This window comes from Meles meles, chromosome 10, assembly GCF_922984935.1.
Source record: "Meles meles chromosome 10, mMelMel3.1 paternal haplotype, whole genome shotgun sequence".
NCBI classification, from domain to species: domain Eukaryota; kingdom Metazoa; phylum Chordata; class Mammalia; order Carnivora; family Mustelidae; genus Meles; species Meles meles.
In genome coordinates this window covers 14339034-14365779 of record NC_060075.1, presented here as the reverse complement: position 1 = coordinate 14365779, position 26746 = coordinate 14339034, and the positions used below count along the sequence as shown (strand labels likewise).

The 26746-nt window shown below is 51.5% G+C and overlaps 1 protein-coding gene across 1 annotated transcript in view; it reads left to right on the top strand.

Moving 5' to 3' along the window:
* TBXAS1 (thromboxane A synthase 1) overlaps positions 1-26746 on the top strand; it is a 154172-nt gene that overhangs the window by 121426 nt on the left and 6000 nt on the right. Inside the window, exon 11 of the mRNA XM_046020971.1 lies at positions 24848-24939. Coding sequence (XP_045876927.1) covers positions 24848-24939 — 92 coding nt within the window. The remainder of the gene's footprint in view (positions 1-24847; positions 24940-26746) is intronic.

Sequence of the window (26746 nt, the reverse complement as noted above, 5' to 3'; positions counted from 1 at the left end):
CAGTTTCCTTATCGGTGAAAGGAAGGGATCGAACCAGACTTCTTTGCTGGCAGGAATGATACTGATGATGACTGAATGTTTATATGCCATACAGAACTTGACTGTCACTGCTTAATGGAACAGAACTGTCACTATCCCCATTTAACGGGTGGGGAAACAGGTGGTGGTTCAGGGAGGGCTCTCCCGGGGAGCGGAACCAATTGGGGAAGAGGAGAGACAGAGAACAGAGAGAGAGGTCTTAAGGAAAGGACTCATTTGACTGTGGGGGCTGGCGAGTCCAGAACGTACAGGGCAGGCCAGCAGTCTGGAAACTCAGTCTGGATTCGATGCTGCAATCTCGAGAGAGAACTGATGCTTCTCCAGGAAACCTCAGTTTTTGCTCTCAAGGCCTTTAACTGATCCGCTGAGGCTCATCCACATCATCAAAGGTAATCTTGACTCAAGTCAACTGACCGATTGTACGTGTCAGTCGTGTCTACAAAAAGTCTTCAGAGCCACAATGAGATTCGTGTCTGGATAAATGTGGGTACTGTGGCCTGACCAACTTGGCATGAAAGACTCACCATCACAGAAGCATCAGGAAGGTGACTTTGCAAGGGTTACACACGAGGAAGGGGCCCGGTTTAGATTGGAACTCGCATCTCCCGACAACTTAGTCTCTGTGCTCAGCATTGTCTCTTGGGTTCGGTGACAGTGAAGCCGTTGCTCAAACCTGGGGTGTCCTGCCTGAGGGCATGTATCCCCTATGGCCCCGGCACTTCTAGAAAGGGGGACTTCTGGACTGCCTCTTGGGGTGGAGGCTTGTAGCTGGGTCGGTACCACACTTCCACGGCACAGAGAAGATGTCAGCTGTCCAAACAAATGGGGGCACACACCGTCATCAGGCACGTTGGTCTGCACCATCTTTGTCTGTCATCCTGGCTCTCTGCCCTAAGGATAAGCTTTCCTGGAAGGTCTTGGGTTTGCGGTGGTTCTCCCTCCTCCTTCTGGGACTTTTTCAAGGCCCATTCTCTGAGTCTATAAATGCTCTTTCTCCATGGCCCACACAGTGCAAGACAAAGAGTATATGGGCAACTTCTCTGCTGACCGGCCTCCCTGAACACCCACCCCCGCAGCAGGAATATTCCAGAAACAAACATCATATCCTAGGGCTTCTTTCTCCCTCCGCAGACACCATTCTTGGAGTTCTTGGAGCTTTTCTCCCATTATTGGTGAGGCTGACCCTGTCTCCTTTATTATAGAAAGTTCTCCAGCCATCCCTGGCTCTCTCTTCGGGTTCCGTGGCCCTGGAATTTTCCATTAGTTGCATTTCCTTGAGGTTCACATTCATTGTGTTCTTCGGTGAAAAGCATGAAATGTGCATCTGAGACGTTTGTCTCACAGCCTAATTACCGACCTGGCCCTCTTCTGCTCTTGACTGTACCACAGTAGCGAGCTCTGTCCTCCCTCTCCCTGGGTCTCCTTGGACACCAGACTTGATGCGCTCCTGGCTGGGGCCAGCTGGTAACAGCTGCCGACTGCCATTTTCCTCATCTTGAGGCTGAAGCTGCTGCTGCCCTCTATCTCAGAAGGATGTTCTTCTGCCCGACTCCTCCCTGATCGGCGGCTGCTCCCCCCTGAGGCTTATAAAGTGCTCCCCAAATTCCCGAGTCTCTGAATGAAGTAGACTGAGTCCTGGGTTACAGAACAGATCCTAGGCCTTCTCTAGGAGGAATCGGACTTCAGGCAACTAGAGACCTCTTAGCAGTTCCTTCTCCTGGGTTCCACGTGGCCACTGGAACGGAGGGCCACATGCAAATCAAAGCCTAAGAGCAGCCAGGGGAATTCCCCGTCCTGGAGAACTTACTAGAAACCACAGATGTCTGGGCCCCACCCCCAGTGATTCTGCCGCAGTTGGCATGCAGCAAGGCCAGGCCTTGTGCTGCTTTAAAAGAATGGGGGGCACCTGGGACGCTCAGTGGGTCAAGCATCTGCCTTCAGCTCAGGTCATGATCTCCAGGTCCTGGGATCGAGCCCCATGTCAGGCTCTCTGCTCAGCGGGGAACCTGCTTCTCCCTCTCCCTCCAACCCTTCCCACCACTCATTCTCTCTCTCTCTCTCAAATAAATAAGTAAAGTCTTAAAAAAATAATAAAAGTCCCCAGGTGACCCTAACATGCCCCCGGGCTGAAGAGCTAATGCCATATTCCCATGAGGTGCTTCTGCGAACTTGGCTTTGACAGGGACCTTGGGTTGCATAATTAAGGACAGGACTAACTATAAATACGCTGCATGATTACTGGACGTGATTTTACTTCTTGAGAAGTCACTCCTTTGGTCCCAGGAAGGGGCGGGTTTTCTGTGACTATGCTGCGGTTTAGTTCCAGCCCAGCCAGAGAGCCAAGAGACAAAGGCAGTGCCCACAGGAGCCAAGAGGAACCTCAGCGGACCTGACTCTTTGGAGGCAGCTCTTAGAAGTAAGATCCTTCCACCCGGAGGATCCCGAGCCTAGAGGTCCTCTGGTGTGTGTCCCACCTACAAGGGCTGTTTTTCCTGCCTTCCGGACAAGACAAGTGAGGCCTAACGAAGTTCCTCGGCCACAGGTTATCTCAGAATACAGGGAATGTGCTTCTGGCTGCCCAGGGCCTGCCTCTCTCCTTCTCTCTCTCTCATCCTCTTGCCTTTCTCTTAAAAGCTCATTTAATGATTCTCCAGTCTGGGTGCCCATCAGTGATTTGTAGGCCAGAAAGCTACTAATGATGTGGTCACCACCATCATCATCGTAACAGTAAACATTTATGGAGCACCATAATTATTCATCATCATTTTATGTGTTAAATAAATCTGATCTAACTCTGTAAAGAAATAGGCCCTGCGAACCAAGATTATTACATAAATTAGAAATCACCTAGAAACAGCAAAGGCAAGCGTCTTGGGCTCCATGAAATGCGTCCCATCTGGTAGTTTGTTTCTGGACCTGAGTTCCTATGAGTCACTCACACTATTTCAGGGGCTTCTGTCTTCCTTAACTCAGTCTCGAACCTGTAGCCAGGTTTAACTCTCTGCTTTATGTGTGAGCTACGTTAAAGGTCTACTTCAGAAACACCCCACTTCAGATTTTTTTTTACCAAAGAGTGATTCTTTGGGATCAAGTATTCAATATAATATCATATTGATAATAATCATGATGCATAAGACGACGACAAATTACTATTTGTTGAGCACATGTTCTGGGCCTGGTCTCGGGCCAAGCCAGTCTAACGACCAATTCAATATGTCTACATGGAGAAAATATTTCCTTCAAGATTAGGAAATTGAAACTGGGAGATTAAGTGAATGGCTCAAGGTAGAAACAGAGTCTAGATGTGAACTCAGACCCTCTAGCTCTCTGTTCCTTGGTGCTGTCTTGGGAACGACCAGTAGGGTCTGTAGTAGATTCTACTATGAGAGCAGATGCTTGTCCAAAGTGGGCAAGCACACATTTGGACACATTTATGACCATCGCATCTCGCCCTCTCTCAGGATGTCGGGAAGTGCCCAAAGTCATTTCTCCTCCTCTCTTGGGGGGGAGGGGGGACCCTCTCCTTGTCTTCTACCACCAAGTACCTAAGGTCATTATCAGAATAAATGGCATTTTCCATTTAGATCTTTGGCTTTGAGGAACTAAGAAATCATAATAAATCAAGATGTGTCAGACTTCCCCATAAAAATTAATTAATTTACTTGAACAACCAATAAACAGCTCAAACAACATAAAAATCTATAGCAAAAGAAAGAAAAAAAAAAAAACCTTAAGCCAAGAAGTACATGGTTCTTTTTACTTAACATCTGATAAATTCACATTTTCCTCCTCTGCCCTTGGGCATCTTAAACTAAAATTCTATCGATATTTCCATGTAAAAAATTTTTTTCTATGGAAAATCCACCATATCAGAATCCCTCCATTCATTCTGTTTCTTGGGTTTCAGACAGACAGTTTCTCCCCTCGGGAATAATTCATATGTCAAACTTGTCCTTTATCCTTGTATCTGGTAGCATTTTTCTCCCCGTCCCTCAAAATTTAGCTTAAAGCCCACTTAATAAGGTCTGCGGGTATCCTGACAGACACCTTTCTCGGGCTCCATGAGATTTCTGGTGAGACAGGCCGTAATCCAGCAAAACAAATCCTGTCCCATTGCTGGCATCTAACAGTGTCCGGCCCCATGTCCAGACCCACTCTTCTTTTCTAGGATGGGAAGAAAGGACGAAAACACCACCCACGCCTCCAAATCCTATTTCCTCTATCAAACTTGACAGCCTTTGGAGCTGCAATGCTCTTTCCTTCTGATTAGTGCAGTCACTTTGGTGTGAGTTAGGGGAAGTGTCCATCAGCTTAACCCCTCCCTGCTGGGGCTCCATCTGGGGAGAGTAATTCCCAGAAAGGAGCACCTCCTCCTAGATGTCCGTGGCTGGCCAGTAGAGACCTACCTCTGCCTTCTCAGCTGGGAAAGCCAGTGACCAAGAAAGCAACAAATTCCCCTGCCCCCACCTAGAGATCTGTCTTTCTCAGGTGTTTTCAGAAAATCAGGAGTCAGCAACCTTAGAAAGAATTCCATATCCTATCCCCTCCCTCCCACTCCTCCTCCACCTCCCCCTTCTCTGTCTCTCTCTCCTTCTCCTTGTGCTTCTCTTAGGCAGATAACACACTTCTCCCTGCTGACCCTAGACAAGCCGGGCAGTTGGCACCCCAAGAGCAGCAACTTCCGTCACACCCCAGCACACAGGAGGTGCTCTGTGCTGGATGAAGGAAGGAATGAAGGTTGAAGTCACAAGAAACTTAGAGATCACGCAGTCTAACCCCTTTGTTTGACAGGTGAAGAAACTGAGGCAAAGGGCTTTAGGAGACCGCCCAAGATCACACTGTCTGGGTGTGGGTTCCTGACATCAGCCTTAGGCCTACGGCCTCTCTCCTACGACCAAGCACAGCCTGGGTGCCTTGGCCCCTACGTTCCATCTTTGGAGCAGCAAGACTCACCCTGGTGGTGGGAAAGCAAGCGAGGTTCAGCGAACCCCACACCCCCACCCCCAGCAGGACAGTGTCTGTATTTTCTCTTCTGGATGAACAACCTGTACAGACCTCACCTGCCTTCGTCCCAGTCATTCCTGCTGCAAACAGCCTGTCTTCCAAGCCCGGCCTGGCGTCCCTCAAAGATTCCTCAGGGCCAGCTGCTCCCTGTCCTCCTCTAAGCTTTGGCTCTGGGGTTGTAATGTGCCCTTAGCAAGACTTGACGTCAAGTCCTCCCACCTTTCCAGAACAGACCCCCACATTTCTTCCACAGACAATATTTCACAATTTTAAAAATTTTTTATAAAAACTAAAAAATAGGGACGCCTGGGTGGCTCAGTGGGTTAAAGCCTCTGCCTTCAGCTCAGGTCATGATCCCAGGGTCCTGGGATCGAGCCCCGCATCAGGCTCTCTGCTCCGCGGGGAGCCTGCTTCCTCCTCTCTCTCTGCCTGCCTCTCTGCCTACTTGTGATCTCTGTCAAATAAATATATAAAATCTTTAAAAAAAAACACTAAAAAATAATAATAATAGTAATAGTAACAGTAACAGTAATAATAATAATAATAATGATGATGATGATGATGATGATGATGCTGGTGGTATACCAGAAGTCTCCAAGAGGGTGCTGATCATCAGAGAAAAAAATTAAGCAAATCAGCCCGGAGATAAGGCTTATCTATTATACTCCTGACGTTGAATTAGTCAAGTGGTGGGACATTTCTCTACGATGCTATGGAAAGGAAACCGCAGAAATTGCTTTCTTCCCTTTGTGTATAATCACCCAGAAATGTGAAGGCAAACAGAGATTAAAAACCAAATCATCTCCCTTCTCACTTGTGCAGTGAGGCTAACCTTCATACCGCACAGTGTTTACTGGTGGGAAACGGCCACCTCCTAGATGAAGGGGGGGAATTTCTTTCCTGCTATTTCGCCACTGACCTGCATTTCCTCTGAAAGGCATGAAAATGAAGGGAAAGCAGCCCCTGGCCACTCCCTGAGATTTTCTCGAGGATCCAGACAGACCATGAGTAATTCAGGGAGCCCCTCACAAAGACCCCAGCCCTGTGTGTCTAATGGCTACGGCATTCAGGCGAACCAAAGGTAATCAGCACCACCAAAATGCAACACAAAACTCTTATCAGAAGATGCCATTTTTTTCTAAATGTCATATATACAATTTTTATTGGAGCGTGATGACAGATAGTGAATAACTTAACATAAATTTGCATAATACAATACAGCTGTTAATTTATGATCATATTAAAGTACAAAGTTTTGTAGTTTGGGCACTTAAAGTTGTAATCTTTGGAAACTTTCCCTCCCGTTTGTTCTCCATTTATTACTTACTTAGCTTTGCCAGATAAAATGCAGGTGGCTGGTTAAATTTAAATTTCTGATCAACCCTGAATCATTTCGTAGTGTAAGTATGTCTCGTGCAGTATTTGGTACATACTTATACTAAAACATGATTCATTGTATAGTAGAAATTCACAGTTAACCGAAGGCTTCTATTTTTATTTGATTAATCTGGCAACTCTATTCTTACTTCATAAACACCTTATCCCCTACCGGCTCTGTGCTCACAGAGGGGAGAGGGAATGTTGTGTAGAGAAGGGTGCTGGCCTCTGGGCCCTTGGTATCTTTATGCAAAGTCAAAGGGATCGGATTATAGAGGTACCAGTGCAAAGAGGGAAACTGAGGTAGGCAGCATACCTGAGTTTTCCTGGCACCACTGGGAGTGTTACAAAGCTGGTTTTCAAACTTTTGACCACAATGCGTCATAAGAAATAGATTTTACAAATCAACCCAGTCCAGACACACCTATGTAATTGAAACCAATGTTTTATGAAATAATACGTCTTCTCTGTGCGATATACTCCATGTTCTATTCCATTCTATTTCGCTTTTTAAAATGCTGGTCTTAATCCCCTAAATTGAATTCACAGCTCCCTAAGGAAAATAGCCCATATTTTGAAAGACACTGGGTTAGAAGGTTATAGCTCAGGAAAGTGAATGAAGAGATTTTTTTTTTTTAAGATTTTTATTTATTTATTATTTGACCAAGAGAGATACAGCGAGAGAGGGAACACAAGCCGGGGGAGTGGGAGAGAGAGAAGCAGGCTTCCGGCTGAGCAGGGAGCCGCAAGCAGGGCTCGATCCCAGTACCCTGGGATCATGACCTGAGCCCAAGGCAGACACTTAACGACTGAGCCACCCAGGTGCCCCAAGAGATTTTTTAAAAACCCACTACACAAATGAGGAAATGCGTCGGATCAGTTAAGAGACTCTCCAAGTCCATTTCACTAATTTGTGGCTAAACTAGGAATAGAACGAGTCCCCGAGCTCTCAAGCCTGCGTTTCTGGTTTCACTCTACTGCACTTTCTAGTGTCTACTTTCTTGATCTCCAAGTTATAACGCACATTCTGGGAGCCACGGTGTTTTTGTTTTATTTCACCCAAACGTATTACTCCTAAACCATTTTGTTATCACTTTGTATTCTTCTAAAATGCCCAAGATTTATATCATTTCTCATCTAATCTGGTTATATTATTGCTTTGACACGGCAACATTTAAGCGAATTCATCTTGGCACTTACCCTTTGATCTTCGGCATCTTCCTTTCCCTTTGCCCCCAACCTTGGCTCGCGAAGTCGGTGCCTCGGAAGGTCTTCACAGCGCATGCTCCACAGGCTCCCTGTGGGACAGGCACTGCCAGAGCTGTGAGGAAAACATAAGAATAATAACTGTTATTTGTTACTATTTGTTCTCCCTGATCTATGAAGTTGACAGGGCATCATCTCTTATAAATATTCCCTTACTGGAGTTGAGACAACATCGGTTCAGAGAGGCTAAGTGTCTTTCTCAGAGTCACATAGCAAATGCAGACTTGAAGAGCCCAAGTGTTTTTGCTCTAGCTCCTATGCTCTGCCATCGGGACAGGGAGGTCTGCTGAGCTGAGGGGGCCTGCAGACAACACAGGGCTCAGCACAGGGAACCACAGCCCAGCTCCCCAGGGAGTGCACAAAGCAAGATGCTCACAGCAGGACTCCCAGACAGCATTTTGCAGCTCCCATGGCCCTTTCCCCAAGTTACCTTCTTCTGCCCTGAATGGAGCTGGGTTGATGGTGAAGGCTCCGGGTTGGATTTCCTGCCTCAAAGCCAGGCTGAACCCCTGAACCAGCTGCATGAGCCTAAACCTCAGTTTCCCCAACTGTTAAAAGGGGCTAATAAGCGTAACTGCTCCCTTCTGCTGGGGCCGATTAAATGCGGCGACAAACAGGAAGCACCAACAAGGGCCCGGCGCCTGTGCTCTCCACAAGCCGGTTTTTATTCTGCCGTTGTTTCGACTCTGCCATTATCCCATTGTACAGCTATCATCCCAGAAGCCTTAGGGAGACACGTGTCCCTTCACAGAACTCTGGTTCTCGGTATCCGTGCCCCTCAGCCAGCAGTCCCTCCCCCGCCACTCCGGAGTCTCCCTTCAGCCTGGAACTTTCCTTGCCTTCCTGCCCTTCCCACAAAACTCCCTCTTTTCCATCCCAGTTCCCCAGGACACACTTTCCCACTAGCGACCAACAAAATAATGGTCGAATTACCAAGACCTGAGGACTTGGAAGGATTTCGGTGATCGCTCGTCGATCCCGAAGGCCCTTTCCAGCTCAAGACCCATCATCTGGCAGCCTCTCCAGGGATGAGGGGCTCCTCTCTTCCACGTTTCACACGCTGGACCAGACCATGAATCCACAAATCCATTTCCCTATAGCTTCCCCATCGCTTCAAACTCTGGGCCCCACAGAGAATGACCCTTCAAAGTTGTAGACTTCACCCCTCTGGCTTCTGCAGATTTTCTCCATGTGGCAGAGGTTCGAGTCCCCCAGCCCTCCGAGTCCTCCTCCAGTCTGTGTCCCTCCAGGGGGTGACACACTCCCGGGAGCGGCGGCTGGGCCGGGGTGTGGACGGACGAGAACGCCGTGGCGACTTCTGTGATAGTGGTTTCCAGTGACCAGGTGGCCCCGTTAATAACCCGTTCTCTGGTAATCGTCCCTGAATGTGTCGAAATAGAGCTCAATTATGGTAACCCTGTAGAATAAGTCCTACAAGTTTCAAATACACTAGATAGAAAAGGTACTTCTTTTTGCCGTGCTCCAAAAAAATGAACTCCTTCAAGCGTTCCGAAGCATGGTGAACAACGTCCTATTTACCCTCTTTGAATCTTTCCTTCCGAACACTTGGCTCTGCGGTGCTTTTGCGTGTTTGGGATTCGTCAGTCTTCCCGGTAGACTGGAAGCTCCACAGAGAGGGACTCAACCAGAGCAGCCCCAAGGCCCGGGGCCCTCCCAGGGGCCCTAAGGAATGAGCAGACGGACCCTGTTGTAGGCTCTGACCCCACAGCTGGTCCACAGCTGGTGAGCGTGCTTCGAACCACTGTACGACTCCGGCTCCCAAGGCGGAAGTGCGATGTGGCAACGGGGCAGACCCTGAACAAATTCCCCTGGTCCTCTGTACAGAGCTAGACTTTATAGAACCTTCTGGAAGCCTGGGGCACAACACTGAGCCCCTGAGTGTGGCAGGGCTTCTCGAAGGGATAGCACGGGTCCCCGGGGACACCAGGGTGCGGCTCAGCGGGAGAACCAGCATGAGTCCAAACACTAGCCGCAGCTGCTCTACCGTGCCCTTTCCTCCCAGAAGTGGAGTCTCAATGCCGTCCCCCACGGGGACTGGAGTTTCGTATCCGCACACCCTGCACAAGAGGCCAGAACGGGTCGGGGCAGAGGGAACGTGAACTGGCCAGAGACCGGCCGACAGTCCGACACGCGGGGACAGAGCCCGCACGTGGCTCTTTGACTGTGTTGTGCTGTTTCCAGCTCGCCTAGCCAGGATTCTTCCAGGAATGCTCAGGACCAAAGCCCCCTTCCTTGGCTGCATCCATGCTAAGGCTCACCCTGTGTTTCCCAGGATCATTTCCCATAAATCCATTTTTAGGGCCTCTGAGCCCGGAACAGTCAGCTGTGTAAACGATTATAAGCGACCCTCCCACTAAGAGCATCCTCAGAAAGAAAGGTAACGGGCAGGTACCTGCAGAGCTTCAGAAGAAGTGAATTCGACGTTTCTGCTCTAACCCCCTATGATTGTTGCCCTCAGTTACCTTAAACACACACACACACACATACACACACATCGGGAAGCTACGTAATCCGGGGTCCTGAAGGCCGGATTAGGCTGCCCAGGCCAGCCTGGCCTTGGCCTAGAAGACGGCATGGGTCACAGGACCCCCGGAGCCCAGGGGACAGTGACACCTTTGTAACAATGGCGTTTTCTCACCAGGCAGGTTTGACCAGTTTTACAACATTTAGTTCCCAAACTAGAAACCCAGCCCTACCTACCATTAGTCTCAGTTTGTGGGAAAGACTGTCTTTCCTTAGATCACTGGGGAAAGATCACAGCGTGGCACAGGCTGAGCCAAAGTGAGCAGACGTCAGAAGGATTTCTATGGAAGGTGATAGCTTGTTGTGGGGTTAACGAACCTTGAGAAGATCCCACAGGGGCCCTCCTCCTGCTGTCATTTAGTCCATTTCCTCCTGCCCCTCCCTTGGGAAAAAAAATGGAGAACAGCTGGGCACTGTGCTATTTTCAGTAAACTTTGCAAATATACTTACTGGTCTGGCCAGGACCCCCAGGGGCGGTCCCCACTGGCCCAGGGACAGCCTTGGAGCAACTGCTCTTCACAAAGAAGCCAGAGCCAGCTGGGGCCGGAGAGGCAAGAGCGGTAAACCGCCTGGGACATGGAGCCCTGAGCACCCCGTGGGTCTGCTGCAAAGACTATAGGGTAGAGCCATGGACCCTCGTGGGCCCAGTGCCCAAGAACGCCCCAAAAGCTCAGGGAGGGGTAAAGGTCCAAGGCTCAGGAACATGACAAGGCAGAAACTCTGTATCTGGCACCCCAAGAGCAAGGGCTGTAGAATTCTCTGAGGCTCCGTCTCCTTTCCCAAGGAGCCCCCCACACACACCCTCGTCCATCTGGGATGAGATGGGCCCTCGCCAGCCTGAGCACTTGGCCAGGCACCCAGGAGGACTCGCGAGGTCCCTGCAGGGCTCCTCCTGGTTTTGCGGGGAAGGGCCCCCACTGCACACACCCCCTCTCCCTGGCTGGGGTTCTAGAACACACTCTTGTCCGCCGACATCCACCCTGAGTCCTCCCTCTTCCAGAGTGCTCCAGGCCCAAACCAGCCCGTTTATGTGCTCCTGCCTCAGTTTCCATGCCCCCTTAGGAAGCACCTGCCTCCAACCGTCCCTCTGCACAGCCGTGGGCATGGAGCAGTCACAGCGCACAGCTCACCCCGGTAGTCCTGCGTGGCTGAGAATGAGAGAAAAGGCTTCCTTCCTCGCTTTCCTCGGCTTGGCCTTGAGCCTTTAGAATCGGGCAGACTTGGCTTTTCCTCACACGCCACTGTTTCTGCCAGGCTCCTTCCTCTCTCTGCCTCCCGACCTTGCCCACAAACCCCTCTGAGCCTCAGTTTTGTCATCTGTAAAATGGAAACGCGGTGAAATGATACATGTGACACTCTCCCTGTGTCTGACCCCCAGGATGGGTCAATAAATTCCCAACACAGCTGCGAACTTTCCCTTCTTACAAAGACATCTTGGTTCCACTCTCAGACCGGCCCCGCCCCCGCCCCAGGCCAGGCTTCCTTTCTCTTGTGCCCGCCCCCCATGACCTGGCACTGGCCCCTTCCCCTCAGTCGGGGCCTTGGCCCTGAGGGGAGACAGGGAGATCAGCACCCAGGCCACTGCTGGCAGCCGGGACCCCAGGGGTGTGCTCGGGCCCAGCACTCCTGTCCTCTTTCTGAACCATCCGGGTGGGTCCAGCATTCGTGGGCGCGACAGCCGCCGGCAGCCTGTGCTCCCAGTGAAGGCAGCAGCTCCAGAGCCTGGCGCTCGAGGTGGCGGCTAGTTTCCCAGGTCTGTCTCTTGTGTGGCAGGATGCAACCCTCAGATCCTTTAGGGGGTCTGGCCTCCTTGTGTCTGCTGGGAAGTCATCCCACCACCTCTGCTCCTGACCCCTGGGGGCCTCCTGCCCAGCCAGGCCCTTGCCCCTGGAGCTCCTGGGGGCCATCTGCTGTCACCCCCTGATGAGCAGGAAACACAACCCGCAAACGTGCCGGGCACTGCTCAGCCCTGCCCACCTCCTTAGGGCTGTGTCTCTGTCCCCAGGGGACCCACGCTTCCCTCCCTGCCCACACCTCCTCCCCTGCCTGGTCCATGGCAGGACTGTGGTCAAGTCCATATGGACTTGACCCCTGGCTGCCTGGACCTATGATCCTGAAAAACTCCCTCAGCCCTGAGCCCTCCTGCCATGACACGGTCACCTCCCGCCCCCTGAGGGTGCCAGTCTGCCCCCCTGTCTTCACGTCATGCCCCCGTGAGAAGCTTTGTCGGGTCCAGGGGAACCGCGTCCCACCCCGGGCACCTGCAGGGAGCCGCAGACACACAAGACAAAAGAAACAAACGATGCCTTAGGATCCACGGCCACAGCGAACGGCCGTAATTAACACGTGCCACCACCACGCTCCACGGGCCGCGACGGGGCGGGCGCGCGGCAGACGCCCTAAACCGCAGAGAGCACGCGCTCCTATAAAACAGCAATAAACGGCGTGCCTGCGAAGGAGCTCGCTCAGTGCTGCTCCAAAACCTGGTTTAAGGCTTTTATTGTTTCTGTGTGAAAGAACACAAATGCTTTTTTTGAAAATTGCTTCGGCATAGCCTCCCCTTCTCCAGGAAGTGTTTCTGATCCCGTCTCCAAGCCCCAGCCCGGGCAGGTTGGACGGCGTCCACCGTGCCCCCTCCACGTCCCCACTCTGGGATCCCCGCCCTCCGAGGCTCACTAGGGTCGGCAGGGCTCCTTCTGGGGCCCTCCCTGGCCCAGTGCCACCCCATCCCCCCCCAATGCCGGCACAAAGCGGGCACAGGGGACAAGTTCCCGGACATCCCGGGAGCCCCAGATGTTGCTGAGGGAACCCCTGTAGGACAGGTGAAGTTCTTCTTAGGAAAGATATTAGAAAGATCTTTAAAATAAATACATAAAATAAAAGCATAAAGAGAGGAGCACACCAACAGGATCATTTTTCACAGAGAGGAGGGGAGGGAGTGATGATGTCCCCCTCGTGTGGCCACAGTCACAATCAACCTTTTGGGGTTTTGTCCTACATTGGCGGAATAGTCCAGTATCAGATAAAACAAAACAAAAACAGTTAACAAAAGTTATGCACCGAGCGAGGACTGGGTTGAAGCCCCCCGGGACTCGTGCTCTGCAACTCCGGCCACAGGAGCAGCGGGCGAAGCCCCTAACTAAAACCTTTGTTGAATGCCCGGTGGGGGGGGCACAGGTCCAGCTTGCCCAGCAGCTGGGGGGATGGGAAGGGAGCCTGGGCTGGGAGCACGCAGCCTCCTATTCTATGAGAGATGGGGGGCGGGCGTCTCATTAGCAGGGCAGTCTCCCTGCGGCCCTCTCTCCCCACCTGCAGGCCTAGGAGGCACGCGTGGGCAGGATAAGGAGGCACAGAGTGACCGTCCTCTCCCCCCACGTCCACTCCAGGGAGGTGAGCCCCCCACATCTCGTAATGTGGGAAGAGAACGTCCCACCCCGGGCACCTGCCGGGTCGTTCTCGAAGGCCCGGTGGGGACCACCTGTGGGCCGGCTGGCCCAGCACCCCTTCCCCTGAGGCCTGGCCCCCACCCAGCAGACTGGAGGCGGAGGCTTGGAAACAGAAATCGCTATCAAGACTCCGAGGCATATGCTGTCTGTGATTTAGTGAGTCTCCTTCCACTCCCAAAGTTAATTACAAAAGGGGGGAGGGGTTTTCCCCAAGAACCTCATTCTTAAACATCCAAAGCGGGTCCTCCGGCTCCAGGGGCCCACGACACTATGGGTGGGAAGCTCCCGTCAGCCGTTATTCCGGGGCCCGTGTTTACTTAGCTTTGCCACCACAGAGGCCACTCTTCGGAAGGAATCCTCTTTGCCGAAAGCTGCCACCTGCAGAGAAAGGGCAAGGGCTAAAACTGCATGGGAGTGGCGGTGGCGAGGCAGCCACCGTCGAGGTAAGGGGCTGCCGGGGGATAGGCCCTGACTGAAGGCCAGCCCTCCCCGTGTCCAGCCCCTTGGCCCTGGGCACCTCCATCTCCTCCAGAGCAAAGTGGGATCTTACAAGGGGACAGGAGGCGTTCCGCAAGGCTCTTGGCACAGGGAAGAGTTGAGGCAGGTCGCCAAGAGCCTCTGCGCCATCTTCCAGGATTTACCTTCTAGCACCTTCCTCCCTCCTCTGGTCACAGGAGTCAGGAGGCCTCTTGCTAGCATCTCCCCCAAGGTGGCCCCACTGAATTCTTAATTCTCACTGGCACAGCTATTTCCATCCCTGCTGGGACGACCCCACACCCACAGCTACCGTGGACTCACAAGGTCCCTGACCAGCATTTTTAGAAACAAGCAAATCTGATTTAAGCACCCCACACCTCATGGCCCAAAGCAAGAGAATTACAAACAGCTTCCTCAGAAAACACTGACTGGCCTTTGATGAGGAATCCTCACTACCACCTTCAAGCTGTGATTTGCCCCCATTTCACAGATGAGCAGACTGAATCTTGGTCAGCCTTGAGAACCTGGCCACTGTCTTCCAGTCAGATCTGCTGAATTCCACATCTCTGTTCTCCACTTTGCCATGCTGTCTATCAACCGCGAAATTCAAAATCTCAAGAGTTGATTATAAAAAAGACATTATGTGACTCCCTGTGGTTTTTCTTTTCCAATTTTAACTTCAAAAACTTACTCATAATGAGGGCTGGATATATTTTAAAGCGTAGTTGGGTCAGGGGGATTATTTTTTTGTAAGAGCAGTGAGTGAGCACTTCTGTACGGGCACGGGCAGGGACACATCACCCCACCTCTCCAAGCTATGTGTCCTCGTCCGTACCGTGGGGGCTGAGGGATTGAACTCACGGACCTTCTGAAGCTCCGCGTCTCTTTATGCTCCTGGACTAACCTCCCACTCACGTGTCTGCAGCCAGGGTCCGTCACTCTTGTTCCCCAAAGCCACCAGCAGACGTACTGTTCTTCCCCATTAAAATCTGTTATCAGGGGGTGCCTGGGTGGCTCAGTGGGTTAAAGCCTCTGCCTTCAGCTCAGGTCATGATCCCGGGGTCCTGGGATGGAGCCCCGCATCGGGCTCTCTGCTCAGCAGGGAGCCTGCTTCCTCCTCTCTCTCTCTGCCTGCCTCTCTGCCTGCGTGTAATTTCTGTCTGTCAAATAAATAAATAAAATCTTAAAAAAAAAAAAATCTGGTATCAGGCTCCACTCGGGCCTCTGGACAGCATCCGTGGGCAAAGGAGACTTTTTTTTCTTTTTTTTTTTTAGCTTGGGCCTAGCCCTCCTCACTTATATCCTGAGATGGGAAAAATGGACTGAGCAGGCAAGAGGGAATTTAAAATGAGCTGGGGAAAAAAAAAAAAAATCCTGCCACAATAAATTGCATCACAGTGGAGATCTCTATCTAACCAGAAAATTCTGAGCCCAGACAATGGCTCATTTATTTCCAACAATATTCAATACAACAGAATTCCAGGCCGACAAAAGGATTTCTACAGGTTCTTGGAGTTGGTTGCAAAGGGATTTAACCTACATAGAAAAGAGAGCTGTTCAATTATAGATTCCCAGGCGTGAGAGAGACCTTTGTAAATAAATTGTAAGGGGGCCTGCAGTAAATGCGGCGGCTTCCCTGGGGGAGCATCTCACCTACCGACAGCGAGAGGCCGAAGCACGGGCCCTGCCTGGAGGACGTTTGGGTAAATATTTGGACGGCGATGGCTGCTGCTGGGACGGTGAGCAGAGCCGGCGAGCGGAGGAAATGGCCCTCTCTCCCAGGCCCGCAGATGATACATTTCTATAAACATCCAGGCAGGCAGCCTCTAAAGACGCCCGAGCTTTCCAAACGCATTTCCCATTCCGTGGTCAGCGAGAGGCGTGGGGAGCAGGGGCGGCAAAGAGGAGGCAGGACACAGGAGGGCGGGGAGGGGTCTGGAAGCTGGCCTTCTAAATTTAACACGCAGAGGCTTTTAGGCCGAGTGGATAAAAAATAAATTCCAGTGCTTGAAGCTCTTATCTTTGTTTACCATTTCCCCAAACAGTATGTGACCGGGGCTCGGACTCGGAGAAGGGGCGATGGAGAGGCCCTGCGGCTCGGGAGCTGCTGGGGGCGGAGGTCAGGGGAAAGACAGCAAGCTGATCACTTTCCACCTTCACGTGACATTTCCGCGGCCGGCAAGTGACCCAGGATCTGCTGGTGTCACGGGCTGTCCCCGGCTAGATGGGCTGGGGCTGGCTGGAGGTTGCTTGTGAGGCTCCGTCCTTACTGCGGAAGGCACCACGGGGTCGCCCACGCCCACCTCCTTTTGATGAGGGACCCATGAATAGCCTCCGGCGACCTTTTCAGTGACAGCTTTTGACAGTCTCCAGTGGCCATGGGGCCTTGCCGATTTCATTGAGTTCTAGTCACCGGAAAACCCTTCCCTGTGTGGCGTCAGAACCGTCCTCCCTGGGCCTGACACCGTGGCGCCCACCCCACGAACTAGGGGGCGGCACGTGCTTTTCCTTTGTCACGTGTCTGCTGCTGGGTCTGGGGCGATGCTCTCATTTCTGCCCTTGGCTTTCTCGGGCTGGGGGGCGGGGGGCCCAAATTCTTTCCGTGTGCCTCTGGAAGTGGTGTGCCGGCCCCAGCACACTCCTGCTCGCTCCGTCCCCTGTCCCTGTGCTCAGCAGCTAACCCCCCCATGCTGGCTTTGGTCTCCCCTCCCCCACCCAGTTGAGCGAGGCGGTGTCCTTTCCTTGTCCCTGATATCCATGGCTGTGTCCATCACTCTGTCCGGAGTCCCTTCCTTTCCAGTCCCTCAGCCTCCTTTCCCTGGGCGGCCCTGTGTTTCAGTCCCCAGCACCTCGCTCTTCTTTCTGACCCTCATTCCAGGGGACTCACCCATCTGTGCAGCTGGGCAGGACCCTGTCTCCCTCTAGCCACCCCCGCCCCCCCCACCAAGCCTGCCAGAGTGGAGCTCTGCTGGACGGGCAGCCTCGCCCGACCGGTCCTCTTTCCAGCTCTATTTACATAACTTCCCTTTCAAGCGCTTGCCCACTCTGACCACTGTACGGACTGTCATCAGCTCCTCACCCCTGCCCCGACTACTGCGACAGTCTCCCCTCTCACCGTCCTACTGACCAGTTCTTACAACTGCCCTCGTGTATGTCATGGTCAGGGCACAAAATACCATTTTCAGGATGCCATCAAACATACTGCTCTGCTCATCAAACCTTCAGTGGCTCCCTAGTACCATAATAATAAATCTCAATAAACAAGTAAATGGTTTTCCCAACACATAGTGAGTCAAATGGAGGGGATCAGGTCTTGTCTCCTCTCTTCCCCTGCCTCCCCACCCCCACACTCTGCTAAGGACACGTCACACTCATGTCAAAGACATACTCACTGTCTACATGGGGAGTGAACAAAAAGAATTTCTCAGCAAATTAAATGCCACCCCCTCTCTCCCCAGTGGGCAGAAAGTGAGCTGGGTGATTCAACTGTCATTTCCTTAGGGGCTTTTTTCTTTAAACATCATGTACACTCGGCTGTTAATGGAGAGAACGGAATCCTAAATATTACATAACAGCAGATAAGCCAACGGCTCGAATCTAGTTGATCTGGGAATTTTATGCTTATGAGTGCTTATGTGTGATAATTGGGACAATTTTTAAAAACCAGGTGATTAAACGTCTCTTATTTGTCCCTGCCACCCCTTTTCCCTCCGCGCCCACTGCAGCGATAAATAACTCTGCTCCCCCAACAGCAGTAAAGTGGTTGGGTTTCAGCGGGTCCAAGGGGCAGGCGGCCGAAGTGGCGGCAGTCCCAGTGAGATGTAATAGAGGAACGGGGCGTATGTTTAATGGGATTGCCGTTAAAATTTCAGGCAAGATGGACAGCCAATATGGGAAACTGTCCAAAATACCTACTAAACACTCCCTGTGACCCAGCAAATCTACTCCTAGGTATATATCCCACAGAAGTGTGGACACATGTCCACTAAAACACATGCAAGAATGCCCAGCTTTATTTATAACAGCCCCAAGCTGGGGCAACTCAAACGTCCACCCACCATCGAAAGGATGAACACGGAGCACAAGCCCCATCCCGAGTGGACCCATGGCGACACCCCGCCTCACCGTGGGGGTAGCTCCCACACACGGCCCAACGGGCGAGCAAGCGCGGGCAACACCCACATTGTGCATATTCTCTTCAGATGCAGAATTTTTTAAAAGGCAGAGGAATCTGTCGTGTTAGAAGACAGGACAGTGGTCGCCCTTGGGGGTCACAGCGACTGGACGGGGTCACGGCGGGGATTCGGAGTGCCGGCGATGTGCGGGCTCACAGGCGTGCCCACTTTGTGAAAGGTCACTGAACTCTGAGCTTTAGTTCCTGTGATGTTTTGTGTGCATGTTATTCTTCCATAAAATGTACATAAGGAAAGGGAGGGAGGGACAGAGGAAGGGAAGAAGGAGAGAGGGGAGAGAGAGGGAGGTCGAGGCAGTACGGCCTGATGGACAAGTCTTGGAATTTGAAGATCTGGGTTTAGTTCCGACTCCGCCACTTATAAGCTCTATGACCTTGGATAAGCCCCTAACCTCTCTGAATCTTTGCCTTTCTTGTCTATAAAGTAGGCAACAAAAACCGCCCTACCTACCACACGGTGCAGGTGTGAGGAGCCAAAGGTAGGAGAGACGGAAAAACCCTTCTGTGGCAGTAAAATACTGCAGGGGACAAAGCTACTGCCGCCTTAGATCTCCGAGGACAGGAAGTCCTGGGGAAAGTCGGTGACATCAAGATAGCTCCACCCAGGGTCATCGGTGGTAAGGGCTTACCCTTGTGGTAGGGGTGTGCGTGCCTGCGTGTGTGTTTGTGCACGCGTGAGTATGTGCGTGTGCATGTGTGTGCGCACGCATGAGTGTGTGTGTGCACGGGCACGTGTGTGTGCACACACAGGCGGGTTTATGTTCTTTCGTTACAATCTCCTCCCCTAATCCCTTCATGGCCCGGCCCTCAGAGAACGCGAGCACCTGGAATAACCTGCAGGTTTGTGCGAGATGCGTTCTGTCTCCTTTAAAGTGGGCGTAAATAGATTCTATATTCACTCTCCTGATTACTTTTCTGAAGTACAGACGCATATCTGCCCCTCCATCTGCCACATTCTTCAAATTAGCACCCAGGACCTCCCAGGCACGGGCGAGGCGAGGCCCTCAAAGCCAGCAAGTCGGAGCCTCTGGTTACAGAACTGGTCAGCGAGGAGCCCAGGTCCCCACTCAGGCCTCACCCGCAGGACTCGGTGCATCTGTCGGGAGACTGGTCGCAAGGGGAGGGGCTTTCCCTCTGGGTCGGTGCTCAAAAGGGCAGAACGAAGGTTGCTCCCCTTTCCACGATGTGGTTTCATATTATGGTCTTATGTTCCCCAGAGAATGAGAGCATGTGGAAATCTTTATTCTTGACATGGGCTGAGCGGCCCCTGGCTGCCCCAGGCTGGAGTACAGGGTCTTCAGGGATTTCAAGCTCCCACCCCATCTGGAGGGCAAGGACTGGCAGAACGGAGCCCACTTTCCGTAACACAGCATCGGGCGACAAAGCCGGATTATTACTGTATTACCAGTCCTCTTCGCTGCTGCTGTTGCGGCTGCTGGGGGAGGACAAACCCAAAGCCGCCCCCGCTTCTGTTTCCTTTAGCAGAATAAGAAAACGTTAATTTTTCTATTAGGTTCCCTCAATCTCCAGGAAAAATCTTTTAGAAAGCAATGACATTTTTGTTTTCTTTTTCTCCTTTATTCTCCACATCCTATCTGCACACACCCAGCGTGTGGTGTATGCGTAGGTGTGAGTGCCTCTGGGGAGGGGCGCGTGTGCGTAGGTGTGAGTGCGTGTGCGTGTCTAGCTCTCAGAGAAAATGGCACACAAAAATCTAAATGTGGCAAGATGACATTAATGGGTCAGGAAACAGTATTATTTCCTATTTAAAAGGATTTACCCATAGATTTTTCCAGGGAGTTCCCTTAACCATCAGGTTTATCCATCACATTTAAATATCACTTTACAGATCTAAGCTACATGATAAAAAGACTAAGAAACCAAGGACCTTAGAAATAAAATTAGAAGTTACTGCCCACTGAAAATCAAATATAGATGGAAAAATCTTCCAGAAAATTAAGGAACTTTGGACTGAGACTGTAAAGCATGTGGCAGTCAGTTTATGTTTTAATCTCCATTTTCACCAATATTTAGCAATCAAATATTTACTATTTAATCAGTATTTCCCACGATTGGATAATAATAAATATTTAACATCTATTTTCAAATTTCTAAGAGCACAGTTACTTCTTTTCTGAAATAAGCCCCAGCCGAAATAAATTCTATCGGATTTTAAAATCTCTTTCTTCCTTAACACATCCTTATAGAGTCATTTGATACATGCCACAGAAGGCCTGGTGATGAAATGAGACCCCTGCCACCAAATACATTCAAACAGAAGGACTCTCTGCTCATTTGGGGCATTATGGTTTCCAAAGACCTGTCACCTTACAGTCACCTTTGCCCCGCCTACGAGCTGGACACGACCTCAACTTACACACCAGGTGACCTGTTGATGTTGCCCTGGCAACTGTCCCCAGGCCACGGCTGCTGAGCCATGGACCCAGGACAGAGACCCTGGCTGGCCCCGGTGACCACCCCGAGACATGGCCAAGGTCGGGGAGAGAAGCTGCAGCAGCAACCCTGCTGGGTGGGAGGCAAGACAGGTTGATTCTAATTCTGAGTAGTACGGCCCCTCAACAGGAGTCAGGGAGAACCTTCGGGGATCCCTTTCTAACGTTATCTTTGGGAAACACAGATGCTTAAAGTGCTTCCTGGCTTGAAATGAAAGTCAGACGAAGCTCAGACGACCCCCCCACCACCACCACACTGAGTTCTCCTGACATTGCAGCCCTCCTCCAGCACAGAGGGTCTGAGCGCTCCCAGTCCCCTGCCCTCAAGGAGGCTGCCGCTATTTTAAACAGGTTTAGTTCTCTGGCGCAGCTCCAAGTCTTTGCGTGGGGCAACACCACACACTACTGTTATTGACATCGCTATTCAGTGTTGCAGCTTTTTCTTTTTTTGAAGGAAAACTTTAACTTAGACAAATTAGAAGACCACTTGGAAGAACCATGTCTCCCTCACCGAGTGTCCAGCAGAGTCCTCTGGGGCCTCCCTTTCATCCATTTCACCACCTTCCCCCACTTCGAGGCTTTAAAAAAAGAAAGAACCCAGATGTCCTATCATGTCATCTGTAAATATTTCCTTCTGTATTTCTAAAATACAAGAGCTCTGTTCTAAAACAGGACCACCATGCCATCATCACACTAAAAACAAATGAATCGTAATTTCCAAAGTGTATCAAATACCCAGTCAGGGTTCAATGTCCTGGGGTGGACACATGGATTTTTTTTTTTTTTTTTTAGATTGGTTTATTTGAACCAGCATCCAAACAAGCCGTCCCACTTTTCACTGGCTTTTTCATATTCATCCCAAAGATCTCAGTTTAGGCATTGCTTCCTTCTGGCAGCTTCCCTGATCCCGAATGCCTGCGAGGTCTGTCCTCTGTTGTCTCACGCAGACTTGGGTTTACCGCACCCTAACCCTCGCCGTTCCTTCACGGTCGGAGACAGACCACGAGGTCTAGGAAGGTGGAAAGGGTCCACATGTGTGCCCTGTGCCAAGCACAGTGCCTGGCCGGCAGTACGCACCAGCTCAGCACGGGGCCAACAACTACATGAGTAGAGGGATTGCTGAATGAATAAGGACATGGTTTTTCCACTTCAAGTCCTATCTGTGTGCTTTTGGCTCCGAAGCCTTTCCTCTCTGGGTCTCATTTATCTCATCTCTATAATGAAGAATTTGGATTCACGATTCCTAAGTCTTTGGAAGGTATAATTTGTGATTCTGAGTAGGGGCCCAGCATGGCTGGGGAGTTCCCATTTGCCATACACTTGCTGCCCTCTGCTGGTGGGATGGGGGCAGGACCCCTTTATCCCTGATTTTCCTGAAAGAACTACAAGGAGGCAAAGGTCCAGATGGGTGGAAGGTCTGTCCGAGGGGTTGGGACTTGAATTTCATTGCCTCACCTGGGGTTGATTAAAATGTGCAGGCATGAGCCTCCCTCCACCCCACCGGCCCACTCCTCCTGTGGGAGGGATCCCTGGGGTAGAACGCAGAAGGACTAAGGCATTGGAAAGGTCTCACCCCAAGGCTCTTGTTATAACTGCTGGGGTGGGGCTTGGGTGGGGTGGGGGCTTCAAAAGAAGATCTAGTGCCCAGGCCCCACTTCAAACCAACAGACGACTCCCGCAGGGCAAGGCTTAGCTATCCTTCTGGATTGAAAGCCTTCCCACTGCTTCTAATGTTCAGCCACACTGAGAACCACTGGACCAAGCTAACAGCTACATGTGTATCTTGAGCCAAAAGCTTAGAGGCACAGCAAAAAGCTCATCCACGGGAAGAATAAATGAAGACTTTGCCTTTATAAGAGCAAACTCCTTTAGGCTGCTTCTAGAAGTTTTCTTTCTCTGACAAATGCTGATTGCTTCTAAATCACAAATTTTGTTTGGGGAACCAATAGCATTTACCGCCCCAGGGACCTTGCTTGCAGATGGTTTTCTTTTTCTTTTTGAGATTTAGTTCTACATTTTGGTGCACGGTACTACCGTTTCTTTTTTATTTTTATTTTTTTAAACACTTTCTGCACTTGTTAAGTCTCCTTCGGTTGCAGATAACGGAATTCAGCTGTTGTTAACTGAGGCCACGAAGGAGAAAGTGTTTTAAGAGCCCAGATCCAGCACCCACGGGGGCTACTGGCACACAAGCACCAGGAAACGGTCTCTGTCTGTCGTTTGCCTCTGCTTCTCTTTGCACATTTAATTCATTCCTTCTTTCTCACAGCCAGCTGGAATTTTCTGCTCACTCATCCACAAGGAAGAACATGGTCACCAACAGGTCACGACTTCCCTTATGTTCAGGTCCCACCTGCTGGAGGCAAAACTCCTTTTTCTCTGCACTAGGTCTAAATTCCCAGACTGGTGCCCTGCAGTCAGAGGCTCACTTTCGGGCCAATCAACCGTGGCATGAACGGCCAACTCCGCGGTCGGAAACCATGGGGCCCTCCACTCAAAAGGCAGGGTAAAGTGCCATTAACGGTAGATACGAAGGTTCTCCCTTTTTTCTTCTTCTTTAGCATGAATCCTACCATTCACCCTTCTATCACGCAACGCCAGTTTTAAATGTAAATATCAGAGCATTTAACATTCATGCAGAATCAATGAAATTACGCAATTTGTATCTCGGGACTCACAGGCTAGAAGAAACAAGCACAAATCAAACTAAGCATTGGAAAGAAGACAGAGGTGCCGGGCTCCCCCAAGGAGGCACTCCCCCACGCGTGGGGTATGTGTGGGCTGGGGAGCCAGACCCGCACGTGTGTTTGGGGGCCCTGCCCTGTTCTGTTAGCCACTAGCCCCAGGGAGGGCAGCCGTGTGGCCAGCTGCAGGCCTATGAAGGGCTCCCTGAGGGGGAGCAAGGCCACTCGGGGCCCGTCCATGGACAGCTGGGGGCCCGCAGCCTGGACTTGTCCCTCAGTGCTGCCCTCTGTTGCTCTGGGAGGGGAGGTCAGAGGAAGCCAACCTTCAAGCTGGGGATGGCTCTTGGATCAGCACTATCTGCTTGGAAGAAAGGAGGCAGTCTCCTACCAAGAGGACCCCTCTGGCTCCCTAGGGAATAGGGTGAGAGGGCAGATTTGGGGAAACCCAGCAGAGCCACGAAAAAGCCTCCGTGACCCCATTCTAACCAATCCTCCTGCCCACATCCTGCTCCCTAGCTCCCATCCCAGGTGTCCCTCCTCCCCAGGCTGGGGGGAGGGGAGGGTGACAGTGTCACTCCTGTGGGCATTGTCCAAGGGACTCTGGGGTCCCCCCAACACAGGATGCTGGGTCATGCTTCTCCACACCTTCACCCCTGAGGATCTAATCCGTATTTCCCGACCTTTCCTCATCTGACTGAAGACCAAAATCTCTTTGTCTTCATTTGTATTTTTCATCATGGGCAACTTTATTTCTCCTTCTAGGCTCTACCTGTTCATATCCTTCGGCCATTTTCCTAATGAGTTTCTTTCCTTCCTGACTTAGAATAGCTCTTTGGGTTTTGTCACTACACATCTTTTATGTCACTGGAACTTTTTTTGCTTTTTCTGCGATTTCCCGCTGCATCTTTTAACTCTGTGATGTGCCAGTTACCGCCCCCATGGCCGCCCCCTCACCCAAGGCTCAATCTTCTCATCTGAGAGATGGGAGAACGGCTGCCTCGGGGGTCCCCTCGGGGATTAATCCGGGTCATGTCTATGCGACGTGTAGCCACCAAGCCCCCCTCTCTCCATAAATGCTCACAGCCGTGCCTGCTGCCGTGACGTTAGAGCCAAACCTCTCTGTAGGACATTCCGAGGTCCCTAAGGCCCAGGCTGGCCTGGCTGGTCCATGACAGCACCACAGCCCAAGTCCGAGGCAGCACACGGGGCTCTGACCTAACACCGTGTGGACCGCACTGACTGCGTTTTGCCGAGTCTCCATTTACCACTCTCCATTCAGCGGGACCGTAAAGCTAAAGGAGAAGCCAGAAAGCTGCAGGGCTCCGTGTAACTCACCTTTCTTTCTCTGTCACGACCCCCCACCAGCCAGCCCCTGACTACAGCAGCTTCCAGGAAGGCCTGCCCTACCTGGACATGGTGATCGCAGAGACTTTGCGGATTTACCCACCGGCTTTCAGGTATGCCTGCGTTGCCCGCTCCTTCCCCTAACTCAGCGCCCCCGCACCCCAAAGCCCTTCCGAGGCATCACTGTCTAGGCCCGTCACTAGTCCTCAGTCTGTCACCACCTGCGTTATGGAGAATGCTGGACCTAGGCTCCTGGAGGGCAAGGTCTGAGTCCTGGGTTTCTCGGGTTTCGGTGCCTTCCACAGAGTGACCACGGCAGTAAATGTCTGGTTCATTTTCCTCTACATGAACTACCTTCTCGAACTGTCGCCGGTCTGTTCTTCACATGACCTTCCTCCCCAACCCAAGCCAGTCTCCTTGGCCCCCTAGGCTTGAAGGGCGTTTGCCGGTCCCCCTGCTTGCGGATCCGTTCATCCGTTCTTCCATTCGGTAACTATTTATTGAGCCGAATGCTGTGCCAAGCACAGCGCAATTGGCCACGTACAAAACAGATAAAATCCCTGCCCTTGGAGTTAACGATCCAGGGGGAACCTTCCAAAGGCTTGGAGTCCTCTCTTCACTCTCCACTACCCACCCCTGCCCCGTCCTTGGAGCTCCAGCCCGACACTCGCTATCCCATGCAGTCTGCCCTCTCCTCCCCCAGCATTTTCCAGAAGACTGTACTTCCTATTACGTTCCTGGACACTTCTCACCCGCTCTGCAACATCTCGCCTGTGGACTCACTCACACCACTCACACCAACTTGTAAGTGCCTCGAGAGCAGGAATCTGGTCTTCTGCTTCTTTCCAACTCCCCCTAAACGAGGCATTCGGTGGAGCACAGGGTCTTAACCAGGGTCCTCAGGCCCGCAGGGTGGGAAACAGTGGCCAGATTTCAGGTTCTAGAAACAGAAGCAACACAAAGCATTTAACCTAGCCTAAGTTCCACTCTGCATGTCTATAAATTAATACACTCCATCATCCATACGGAGGTAGATTTTGCCATTCTAAAAGAGAATATGTGGATGCTTTGAAGGTATCTCATTATATTCCAAACCAAAAACATCATAGAGAGTGTGATCATAGATATTGTCCAAGTGTTCGGACCCGGAGCAAACAGAATTCCAGAGACGTGAGTGGAACCACATGGTCCTCAAGCACACAGGGTATCAGTCCCCTGCTCTAGGAGCAGCCAGGACGCCAAGACCCGCCTTGCCGCTCTCGTGGTGCTGACATGAAGACAAATTCTCTGGGCCTTCCCTGATTTCCTTGGGAGCCGCAGAGCACGCTGTCATCCAATCTTTGTTTTTCAGTGATTTACATCCAGCTTCCTTCCAAGGGAATGTGGGCAGCTGGTGTCCACATTAAAGTGAAGTTCAAAGTAAGACATTCAGTGATGGAACAAAGGCCGTCCAGGGGGAAGAAGCCTTTACGGGACCCCAGAGATGGCTGATAACTGGGGTCAGGTCCCCCCCGTGGCTCCTCCCAGAGAGAAAAACTAGCAGAGTCAAACCGCTGTGTTCTCCAGCAGGAGGAAAGTCTATACAGTGGTCAAACCAGGTCCCTTCCTGGACCTAAACCCAATCAAGAACTCATCACGTAAGACCTTGTAGAGGGGATGTGTTGAGTGATGAAGTGAACAGGCTCTTCGACACCCAAGTGCTCTGATCAATTCTCCGAGTGACCCCTAGAAACTTCAGAAACAGTACCGCATAAAGGCGGCCAGGAAAGGCACGGCTCCCGGGAACCAGCAGCGGGTGGTCTCACTCGAAGGCAGGACACAAACGAGGGAAATGGGATGAACTGATTGACTCCCTCCTCAACCCACATCGAGAGCCAGTGGTTCAAAACTGCAGAACAGACTGAGACAGAAAGTCCAGAC